Source organism: Bufo bufo, chromosome 1 (assembly GCF_905171765.1).
Source record: "Bufo bufo chromosome 1, aBufBuf1.1, whole genome shotgun sequence".
NCBI lineage: Eukaryota > Metazoa > Chordata > Amphibia > Anura > Bufonidae > Bufo > Bufo bufo.
In genome coordinates, this window is record NC_053389.1 from 56,980,651 (window position 1) to 56,992,903 (window position 12,253).

The following is a 12,253-nucleotide window of genomic DNA, read 5'->3' on the forward strand; positions in this document are numbered from 1 at the left end:
AAGTGGTGAAGAAATGGTTAACAGACAACAACATTAACGTTTTGGAGAGGCCCAGCCAGAGTCCAGACTTGAATCCAATTGAGAATCTGTGGAGGGAGCTAAAGATCAGGGTGATGGCAAGAAGACCCTCCAACCTGAAAGATTTGGATCTCATTGCTAAAGATGAATGGGCAAAAATACCTGTGGAGACATGCAAAAAGCTGGTCTGCAATTATAGGAAGCGTTTGATTGCTGTAATAGCCAATAAAGGCTTTTCTATTGATTATTGAGAAGGGTATGAATAATTTTGGACTGGACACTTTTTGCCCAAATGTAAATAAAAGCTGAGAAATGTTTTTCCCCACAATAATGCCTCTTGTACATCGTCTTATTATCTTTTGGGAGACACTTTTTTTTTTTTTTTTTTTGTCATTTCCGGTCAAAAAATTACTTGCTGGTTGAATAAAACTAACTGTCAAAATTTGCCAGGGGGATTGAATAATTATGGGCAGCACTGTATGTAGAGAAAATTTAGACAAGTCACTTACTAATGTATTGTGATTCTCCATATTGCCGCCTTTGCTGGCTGGATTCATTTTTCCATTACATTATACACTTCTTGTTTCCATGGTTACGACCACCCCCAAAATTCAGCAGCGGTGGCCGTGCTTGCACACTATAGGAAAAAGCACCAGCCTATGTGCACTCCTGTGATCTTGGCCACCAGAGAGGCCGGTACTTTTTCATATTGTACGCAAGAACGACCACCGCTGATGGATACGAGCAGTGTATAATGTGATGAAAAAATGAATCCAGCCAGCGAAGGAGGCAATATGGACAATCACAATACATTAGTAAGTGCCCTGTATTCACTTTCTCTACATGATAAATTCCACTTACTGAAGTGAGACAACCCCTTTAAAGAGGACCTTTTATCGGTCCAAACATTGTGAACTAAGTATCATGACATATACAGCGGCGCCCCAGAGATCTCCCTGCACTTACTATTATCCCTGGGCGTAGATGTCACTTTTTTTTTTTTTTTTTTGCGTAGATATGTCTTGTTGGTGCACAACTTAGGGGACACAATTTCATTTTTAACTCTTTAGTGACAACTTTAGCCTTAAAGAGGACCTTTCATCGGTCCAAACATTGTGAACGAAGTGTCATGATCTGTACAGCGGCGCCCAGGGATCTCACTGCACTTACTATTACCCCCGGGCGCCGCTCCGTTTGCCCGCTGTGCCCTCCGGTATGTTCGGGGACTTGGTTATAGTAGGCGGAGTCTGCCCTTGTTCTGCTGGGCGTCTCCTCCTCCTAGGCTGTAGCGCTGGCCAATCGCAGCGCAGAGCTCACAGCCTGGGAGTTTTTTTTTTTCTCCCAGGCTGTGAGCTCTGCGCTGCGATTGGCCAGCGCTACAGCCTAGGAGGAGGAGACGCCCAGCAGAACAAGGGCAGACTCCGCCTACTATAACCAAGTCCCCGAACATACCGGAGGGCACAGCGGGCAAACGGAGCGGCGCCCGGGGGTAATAGTAAGTGCAGTGAGATCCCTGGGCGCCGCTGTACAGATCATGACACTTAGTTCACAATGTTTGGACCGATGAAAGGTCCTCTTTAACCACCTCCCAACCGCCTAACGCACGGATGCGTCCGGAAGGTGGTTGATTCATTCCTCCTGGACGCATCCGTGCGTCATCTCGCGAGACGCGAGATTTCCTGTGAACGCGCGCACACAGGCGCGCGCGCTCACAGGAACGGAAGGTAAGAGAGTTGATCTCCAGCCTGCCAGCGATCGTTCGCTGGCAGGCTGGAGATGTGATTTTTTTAACCCCTAACAGGTATATTAGACGCTGTTTTGATAACAGCGTCTAATATACCTGCTACCTGGTCCTCTGGTGGTCCCCTTTGTTTGGATCGACCACCAGAGGACACAGGTAGCTCAGTAAAGTAGCACCAAGCACCACTACACTACACTACACCCCCCCCGTCACTTATTAACCCCTTATTAGCCCCTGATCACCCCATATAGACTCCCTGATTACCCCCCTGTCATTGATTACCCCCCTGTCATTGATTACCCCCCTGTCATTGATTACCCCCCTGTCATTGATTACCCCCCTGTCATTGATTACCCCCCTGTCATTGATTACCCCCCTGTCATTGATTACCCCCCTGTCATTGATTACCCCCCTGTCATTGATTACCCCCCTGTCATTGATTACCCCCCTGTCATTGATTACCCCCCTGTCATTGATTACCCCCCTGTCATTGATTACCCCCCTGTCATTGATTACCCCCCTGTCATTGATTACCCCCCTGTCATTGATTACCCCCCTGTCATTGATTACCCCCCTGTCATTGATTACCCCCCTGTCATTGATTACCCCCCTGTCATTGATTACCCCCCTGTCATTGATCAACCCCCTGTAAAGCTCCATTCAGACGTCCGCATGATTTTTACGGATCCACTGATAGATGGATCGGATCCGCAAAACGCATCCGGACGTCTGAATGAAGCCTTACAGGGGCATGATCAATGACTGTGGTGATCACCCCATATAGACTCCCTGATCACCCCCCTGTCATTGATCACACCCCTGTCATTGATCACCCCCCTGTAAAGCTCCATTCAGATGTCCGCATGATTTTTACGGATGCACTGATAGATGGATCGGATCCGCAAAACGCATCCGGACGTCTGAATGAAGCCTTACAGGGGCGTGATCAATGACTGTGGTGGTCACCCCATATAGACTCCCTGATTACCCCCCTGTCATTGATTACCCCCCTGTCATTGATTACCCCCCTGTAAAGCTCCATTCAGACGTCCGCATGATTTTTACGGATGCACTGATAGATGGATCGGATCCGCAAAACGCATCCGGACGTCTGAATGAAGCCTTACAGGGGCGTGATCAATGACTGTGGTGATCACCCCCCCTGTCATTGATCACCCCCCCTGTCATTGATCACCCCCCCCTGTCATTGATCACCCCCCCCTGTCATTGATCACCCCCCCCTGTCATTGATCACCCCCCCTGTCATTGATCACCCCCCCTGTCATTGATCACCCCCCTGTCATTGATCACCCCCCTGTAAGGCTCCATTCAGACATTTTTTTGGCCCAAGTTAGCGGAATTATATATTTTTTTTTCTTACAAAGTCTCATATTCCACTAACTTGTGTCAAAAAATAAAATCTCACATGAACTCACCATACCCCTCACGGAATCCAAATGCGTAAAATTTTTTAGACATTTATATTCCAGACTTCTTCTCACGCTTTAGGGCCCCTAGAATGCCAGGGCAGTATAAATACCCCACATGTGACCCCATTTCGGAAAGAAGACACCCCCAGGTATTCCGTGAGGGGCATATTGAGTCCATGAAAGATTGAAATTTTTGTCCCAAGTTAGCGGAACGGGAGACTTTGTGAGAAAAAAATTAAAAATATCAATTTCCGCTAACTTGTGCCAAAAAAAAAAAAATTCTATGAACTCGCCATGCCCCTCATTGAATACCTTGGGGTGTCTTCTTTCCAAAATGGGGTCACATGTGGGGTATTTATACTGCCCTGGCATTCTAGGGGCCCCAAAGCGTGAGAAGAAGTCTGGTATCCAAATGTCTAAAAATGCCCTCCTAAAAGGAATTTGGGCACCTTTGCGCATCTAGGCTGCAAAAAAGTGTCACACATCTGGTATCGCCGTACTCAGGAGAAGTTGGGGAATGTGTTTTGGGGTGTCATTTTACATATACCCATGCTGGGTGAGAGAAATATCTTGGTCAAATGCCAACTTTGTATAAAAAAATGGGAAAAGTTGTCTTTTGCCAAGATATTTCTCTCACCCAGCATGGGTATATGTAAAATGACACCCCAAAACACATTCCCCAACTTCTCCTGAGTACGGAGATACCAGATGTGTGACAATTTTTTGCAGCCTAGGTGGGCAAAGGGGCCCATATTCCAAAGAGCACCTTTCGGATTTCACAGGTCATTTTTTACAGAATTTGATTTCAAACTCCTTACCACACATTTGGGCCCCTAGAATGCCAGGGCAGTATAACTACCCCACAAGTGACCCCATTTTGGAAAGAAGAGACCCCAAGGTATTTCGTGATGGGCATAGTGAGTTCATAGAAGTTTTTATTTTTTGTCACAAGTTAGTGGAATGAGACTTTGTAAGAAGAAAAAAAAAAAAAAATCATCATTTTCCGCTAACTTGTGACAAAAAATAAAAAGTTCTATGAACTCACTATGCCCATCAGCGAATACCTTAGGGTGTGTACTTTCCGAAATGGGGTCATTTGTGGGGTTTTTCTACTGTCTGGCCATTGTAGAACCTCAGGAAACATGACAGGTGCTCAGAAAGTCAGAGCTGCTTCAAAAAGCGGAAATTCACATTTTTGTACCATAGTTTGTAAACGCTATAACTTTTACCCAAACCATTTTTTTTTACCCAAACATTTTTTTTTTTATGAAAGACATGTAGAACAATAAATTTAGAGCAAAATTTCTATATGGATCTCGTTTTTTTTGCAAAATTTTACAACTGAAAGTGAAAAATGTCATTTTTTTGCAAAAAAAATCGTTAAATTTCGATTAATAACAAAAAAAGTAAAAATGTCGGCAGCAATGAAATACCACCAAATGAAAGCTCTATTAGTGAGAAGAAAAGGAGGTAAAATTCATTTGGGTGGTAAGTTGCATGACCGAGCAATAAACGGTGAAAGTAGGGTAGGTCAGAAGTGTAAAAAGTGGCCTGGTCTTTCAGGGTGTTTAGCCTTAACCACCTCAGCCCCCAGTGCTTAAAGTTGTCACTAAAGAGTTAAAAATGCAATTGTGTCCCCTAAGTTGTGCACCAACAAGACACATCTACGCAAAAAAAGTGACATTTTTGGGAGGGTTTTTCCAATTTTAATGTGACTGAGGTGGTACTTTAAAAAAAAAAAAAAGTCTGAGAACGTCAAGCCATATATTTCGATAACTTTTTATTTTTTTTAAAAAATACAGCGAAAACGAGATGTGAACAGCCCCTAAATATCCATTCGACTGAGGCCAAAGAACACTTTAGGTCTGGTATTATGGAAGCTCATGAGTACATTTAATGTATGTGTTGGGAGCACATAAACCTGTACCAAATGACTGATCCTTGTAAATGTACACTCTTGGGCTACATGCACACAACCATATGTGTTTTTGCGGATCCATTGTAACAATGCCTAAAACGGACAAGAATAGGACATGGTCTACTTTTTTTTTTTTTTTCTTGCGGGGCTACGGAACAGACCTATGGACGCGGACAGCACACAGTGTGCTCTCCGCATTTTTTGTGGACCCATTGAAATGAATGTGTCCGCATCCTATCCACAGAAAAAAACGGAACTGACACGGAAACAAACAACATTTGTGTGCATGTGGCCTTAACCTCCCCAGTAGTTACAGCAGGCTCTACCTGGAGGAACTTCTAAATGCTGTATGCCAGTGTTTTGGGGTGCGAAAGTCACAATTTTCTTGTGCATCATGTCAACTAAAAAAATTGCAACTTTTTGGATTTCTCAGCACGATAATTCAGACAGAGGAGGCCACGCCCTTATGCTAAGCCCCACCACATTTACACCAGAAAGTTCATTTACATCAGAAGTTTCTCAAAAGGCCTCACTGAAAAAAATATGAGTTAAAAATGGCCAGTTTATCAGTTTTTTGTGACAAAATTGAGACCGGTGTGTATGGACTTTTGATAAAGACTGGCATATAAAAAGCCAGTTTTAAGAAGTGCTCCGTTTTCTGTACATTAAATGGGCTCTCTTATTTCAGCAAATAGCATTTATCATGTAGAGAAAGTTAATACAAGGCACTTACTAATGTATTGTTCTCCATATCGCTTCCTTTGCTGGCTGGATTCATTCTTCCATCACGTTATATACTGCTTGTATCCAGGGGTTATGACCATCCTGCAATCCAGCAGCGGTGGTTGTGCTTGCACACTATAGGAAAAAGTGCAGGCGTCTCTAGTGCCCGGCACTGTGGGATCTATCATAGGCATGCATGCGCAGCAGTGGCCGGGTTGGGAGCTGCTGTGCTTGCGAGCGCCCCCCACAGTCTGGGCACTAGAGACGTACAAGCACGACCACTGCTGCTGGATTGCAGGATGGTCGTAAGCCCTGGATACGAGCAGTGTATAACGTGATGGAAAAATGAATCCAGCCAGCAAAGGAGGCAATATGGACAATCGCAATACATTAGTAAGTGCCTTGTATTAGCTTTCTCTACATGATGAATGCCACTTGCTGAAGTGAGAGGACCCCTTTAACCCCAACATTAATTTACTCCTGTGGAACGTGAATTACCAGTGTTTTGTTCAGGTTGATGATGGGCACCCTTTTGGCGCTCGCTCACCAGTAGCAGAACTTTTTTCCAAGAAGCCATGTAAGGGACACTGGCATGCCTGATGATGGAGGGGATGTCGTGGTGACATGTTCTTTCTTTTCTGGAAATTTCACAGAATTTGCTTTTATGCAAAGCCTAATGTGATATGTCTCCTCGTGGCTTATTGATTGCAAACGAGAAGGTAAAAATGCAAATCCTCATACAGCCGGAATACGTGAACACTGAGGAATTTTTACCTGCTTTTTCCGGGGAATTAGATTTATTTCTAATATGGTGCAGCCTGTTAACCCTTCAGTTTTTGCGGCTAGCCAGGAGCGCGCCATGGTGAAGCCGAGCGCCCTTACTCTGCTATAGCAGTTATCAGAGAACTGCCGCTTCTGTGTTCCTAACCTGTTCTTGAGGTAGGTGCAAGTTCCACCTCTGACACATTTATAGTATATCCTGTGGATATACCATATACGTCCAGATGGGAATACCCCTCTAAGTGCTCCTTTTGGTGACTTTTTTTTTTTTTTTTTTTTTTTTTTTTTTTTTTTGCAGGTGGCTCCCCATCCTCCATGAAGCTAGATCCTGTGGCGGAGACGGCCATTAGACAATTAACCGAACCCAGCAACAAGTCCTCCAAGAGGACCCCCACCAAACGTAGCACACTGATTATATCAGGAGTCTCGAAGGTATTATTGGGATCACCTACCAGACCTGATAAATGGATATGGTTTTATTGCTTTTCCCTCTTAAGGTTTTGAGAGAGAGATGGATATAGATATACATTTTTGACCCATTTTCTCTTCAGGTACCGATTGGTGATGATGAAATGGCGCTCTCTCTCGGATATGCAGCTTCCATGGATGCCTCATTGTATGGTATTTCCAAGTGTTTTCAAGTGCCACAGACGGAGGGCTCTGCTGACTTTCCTTCTGAGGTGACCACTTCCCACGGTCAAGACACAGATGAGACCACAAGATCGGACATTTCAGATCGCCCGTCCCTGGACGACTTGGATTCTGAAACTGGCTCAACCGGGGCCTTGGAAACCCGCAGCCTTAAAGACCACAAAGGTAACAAGTCTGAAAGTGTACAGGCTTTTATCAATTTATTTATTTTTGGTTACATGCCATTAAATGCGCTCATGACAAATCGTGTACATAGAAACCACAAGCATGGCGTATACGGAGGAGAAAGGGGCGAATTAACCTTGGATGGGTAACCTACTTATTCTGTGGGTCACTGTTGTCCTCCTAGGATATAGGTGCTGCGCCAGCCCATTGTCCTTGGTGCATAATAACTAGTACAAACACAAAGGGGTGATATTACCATTGTGACTGGGTTCACATTGAGGTTTTGTACTGCGCCTCCAAAATACCTGGATTGCCACCATTTTTACAGGTAAGTGTTATGCAGCCAATAACTGCATACCAAAATCTTTTTTATTAATTTTTTTAATATTTTTTTTTGCTATATTGCGTACTAGTGCAATGTGTGAACCTAGCCTAAAGCAGCCAGTAGAATCGTAAGCTATTTTTATCTGCGTTGCGGTGTATTCACACACAGCATTTCAATTTTTATTAAATTTCTTTGGGGAAAAGAAAAACCTGTGTGAATTTTATTTTTTTTTTTATAAAAATTTTATTTTTAACCTAGCTACATATCAAAGTAATATTAATCATGGTGGGGGGGCACGCGCAAAGGGCTGAGACCCCTACTGATTGCTAGGACGAGGAGAGAGACCTCTGCGTGAGACCGAATTGAGACTGGCTTTCCATTGAGCCTGCAGCGAGGAGAGCGCGCTGTGTCAGCTCTTCTCTCTCCCCCTATCGATCGGGGGTCTCTGTGCTCGGACTCCCACCGATCAAAAAGACACAGCCATCACTACGACATATCAAGTGTTTTCTTTTTAAATATAGACACTGGCCCAGATTTATTAATCCTACAGACAGCGACGGCCACTTTCAGACCGACTCTTACACCGGAGTTGTTGTGCAATTTTGGGCATTTCCCACCTTGTTGAGCATGTTGGGGTGGGAAAAAGACCTATATGTGCCACTTTTTCGACAGATTTTTAGCAGACACGTTATTAGTAAGGGTACTTTCACACTTGCGTTTTTCTTTTCCGGCACTGAGTTCTGTCCTAGGGGCTCTATACCGGAAAATAACTGATCAGTTTTATCCCCATGCATTCTGAATGGAGAGCAATCCGTTCAGGATGTCTTCAGTTCAGTCACTGGCGTTTTGGATGAATGCTGCGGTATTATCTCAGTCCAAAATTCCAGATTAGTTGCCGGCATTAATCTACATTGAAATGTATTCGTGCCAGATCCAGCATTAAAAATACTGCAATGCCGGATGCGTCCTTCCGGTCTGCGCATGCGCAGACCGGGTAAAAATGTGAAAAAAAATATGTAACTGATCCGGATCCGTCTAAAAATGCTGTCCATTGCATGCAGATTGCTTTCCAGATCACTCTGCCGCAAGTGTGAAAGTAGCCTAAATGTGTTAAACCACTGTAAGCAGCCTGTGTCCTCCTTTGCGGATGGCGGTGTGACGTGTCTGCAGCGGTCAGTAAAGGATAACTGGACGTTACACGTGGAGAATATTCTCCGCACACTGACATTTACTTGCTTTTTTATTACAGTTGGATTTCTTCGGAGCGGCACTAAACTCCTCTTCCGCCGACATCACCGGGACGCAGGTCTGAGCCAGTCTCACGACGACTTGACCAATGCCGCCGCCGCCTCTCGTAAGAAGAGCAGCTTTCCCCGACGACTGTTTAAACGTTTTTCTCTAAAAACCAAATCCAAGCCCAATGTTAACGGGAGTGCCCAGGCCGGAGAGAAGTGATCCATCAGGAGATTCCGCTACCTCGGTCCGGTCACTGCATGCCTGCAAAGCCTCCTGCCGGTGACTCCCCCAGGAGGCGGGCATCCTGCAAAGAGCTTCCTGGTTGTGACAGTGTGTCGGCGCAGTATACGAGTCCTGCTTCTTGCAAGAAATGCTAATGTGATTGAGAGTCAGACTTTAATTGCGAGTTTCGGTGCAGTGATTTCTGTGATCTGCATACTCTACGCTTTGGGTGAATTGCAGCCTGTCCACGCTTTTTGTCTTGTTTCTGATGTCACATTCAGTTACAGGCCTGTCAGCAGTAACACAGGGAAAGTCCAGCATGAATGGAGAGAATATTGGCAACTGGAAGCTGGTGGAGGAGGAAGGGCCCAGCGTGAAATGAAGCTAATTATAAAAAAAAATATAAAAAAATTCTTTCTTGTAATCCACATCCCTTGACCTCTAACATGGTGGCCTTAAGGGGGTTGTCAGTCAGGTAACTTTTAATATTATTTAAAAAACTCACTGATGCCTCTCCGCTGCTCCAATTTCCATCGTTCCTGGTCCCTCTCAACGCACGGAAATGATTGCTCAGATAATCGCCCACCTCACCAGTGACTGCCTGAGCTGACACTTACTGGCTGTCGAGAGGGACCATGAAGCAGCGACCAGTGAGATGACAGGAGATCGGTGCGGAGAGTTTCATTCCCCCCCCCTCTTAATGCTGTTCTGATCCTGTTTTTATAATGACAATTTACCAACCAGACTATACCTTTTAGGGTGCCTGCACATGGTGCAGATTACTCCGTTTTTCTGCGAATATTTTTTTGCAATACGGTACCATCAAAGGGTACGAGGTTATACAAATCTCATGTACACCTTGCTTTTTTCCTTAGGTGCGGAAACTGACCTGCCATGTGGATTGTGAAATCCGTGGCATGTCAATTGTTTTTTTTTTTTTTTTCTTTGCAGAATTTAACCTTTTTTTTTCAATAAAATGGTGAGATCTGCAGCAAAACTGCATCAAATCTGTCCCACAACCGCAATAAAGAGTGCGGATTTATGTTATTTTTTTTTGCAGATTTTCTTCGTGTGCATCCACCCTTAGAGAGGAGCCGTCCCCTCCTCTGACGCGTCTGTTTTAGTAACGACTTGTGTTCCCCATGTACAGTAACAACGCTCTTCTTATGACTTTTTGTCTCATTCCTCCTATTCATCCTAGGAATTTATAATTAAATTGACAAATGGGTGCTACCATCTCCTTCTCCATGGGGTATGTCCCTACAGTCAGCACTGACTGGACATTGTCACATCCAGATGTCAGGGGCGATGAGATGTCCGGTCTGTGAACCACCCAAGTCAAAGTGTAGCTTCTAGTGCTGTGAAGTGCTGGCGCACCCGCTCAGTCGTCCGAAATTCATCATGCTGCTGCCGAGAACATAGAATATCACGTTATCTCTGCTTGTAAATTATGACTTTTTTTCCTTTTGCTCTGCTGGTCGGGGCACCGTGTGGGGCCTGGTATTATCCTGTGCGTATGCCTTTTTAATATGAAGTTTTCTTTGTGGTGTATTGAGTGTGTACAGAGAATCAGAAAACCTATTTATTTGCTGTATTTATTCTCGGATCTGTTGGCTGGAATGTAAAACAAGCCCCCTGCAATGGCTGCAAGTCAATGGGGATGTCTGCTGTAGTATATACTGTGAAGGAAACTGCCGTCTCTCATGTATGTAGAAGACAGTGCAGAGATCCACGGTGTGCGGGTTGTCACACAATCAATATTTTAAAAGGATTCTCCAGTATCAAAATTGGGACGGGAGCGTGAGGCTCAGTTTAAAAAAAAAAAAATATATATATATATATATATATATATATATATATATATATATATATATATATATTTTTTTTAAATGGCCTTTAAAATGTTTCCATATGCCACTTTGGTTCTTGATGGACCTATCACCTCTGTATGAATGGCACTTCACCACTGAGGGCGTGTGACTGCTGCAGGCCTAAAGGGGATCAGAGAGATGGAACACTTTAAAAGTTATTTATATTTTTTATTTTTTCCCACAGCTCCCTGCCTAATTTCAATTAATTGGAGAATCCCTGTAATCTCCTCTCCACAGGGTAGGTGTTAAGTGTCTGATTGCTTGGGCTCCACTAGTGAGATGGGGGTCACCGCACGACCATAGCGAGGAGCAGTTTACACAGCGCAGCGCTTAGCTATCCATCAGTCCCATTGACTTTGCATGGCGCAGGAACACTGCTCCATTCGAAGGCCTCCTCACTGTGGTTGTGCAGCTTATAGCACCCAGTCCCCCGTGGGCACCCAGCAATTGGATATTACCTGCCCTGTCTAATTCTGTTCTCTTCTGAGCACAATTAATGGGTTTCCAATATCCCCAATTTGCTGTGCTCCCTTGTACGATGTAAGCTTTTAGTTGACACAATTCAGATATTTTTGATACAGATGCAGTAGTAGTGTATCGGTCACTGCCCGTGTACTGGTAGTCCCGTGGAGCAGCGTGGGTGATCTGTGAAAACCATTCATCTGTATAGAACCTCTTAGCTGCTTTACTGATGTTTTATTTAGCTTTTTATGTCTAAGAAATGCTGGAGAACCAGAATAAAATAAAATGAAGGATCATGTTATTCTTGTTTGCAGTTTTTGAATAACCTTATTTTTATTTTGCGCCTTTTCTTTAAATGCAGATCCTGATTTTGTATTGTGATAGAGAACTAAAGGCCCTTTTTACATGGACTAATGACCTGGAATGGTTTAACCCATTTACTGACTAAACATGCTCCCGAACACCTGACAAAGGAGAAAATGCATTCAAAATACTGTGTTGGCAGCACATTTCCACTATTGTTTAAATGGAGCACTTTCTGTGCCCCAGTGATCACATAAAAGAGCTTCTGTCAGCGTGATCAACCCTATTATGCCAGGCACATTGTCTGGTAGGGTTGATCATGCTGATTAAAATAATATCCAATTTATGTCTGCACGATACACTGTTCCAGAGAAAACTGTTTTTTATATGCTAACTAGCTAGTTGAAG

General features: G+C 44.0%; 1 protein-coding gene across 4 annotated transcripts in view; it reads left to right on the forward strand.

Moving 5' to 3' along the window:
- Positions 1 to 11,047, forward strand: part of C2CD2L (C2CD2 like) — a 55,259-nt gene extending 44,212 nt beyond the window's left edge. For 3 of the 4 annotated variants that reach the window (XM_040424877.1, XM_040424891.1, XM_040424901.1), the window contains 3 exons: positions 6,909 to 7,042; positions 7,162 to 7,426; positions 9,001 to 9,709. In XM_040424877.1, the coding sequence (XP_040280811.1) occupies positions 6,909 to 7,042; positions 7,162 to 7,426; positions 9,001 to 9,206 (605 nt within the window). In that variant the 3' untranslated portion in view covers positions 9,207 to 9,709. Of the gene's footprint in view, positions 1 to 6,908; positions 7,043 to 7,161; positions 7,427 to 9,000; positions 9,710 to 10,410 lie in introns of those variants that run through there. The other variant, XR_005777634.1, reaches the window with a different exon arrangement.
- The last annotated feature ends 1,206 nt before the right edge of the window (positions 11,048 to 12,253 follow it).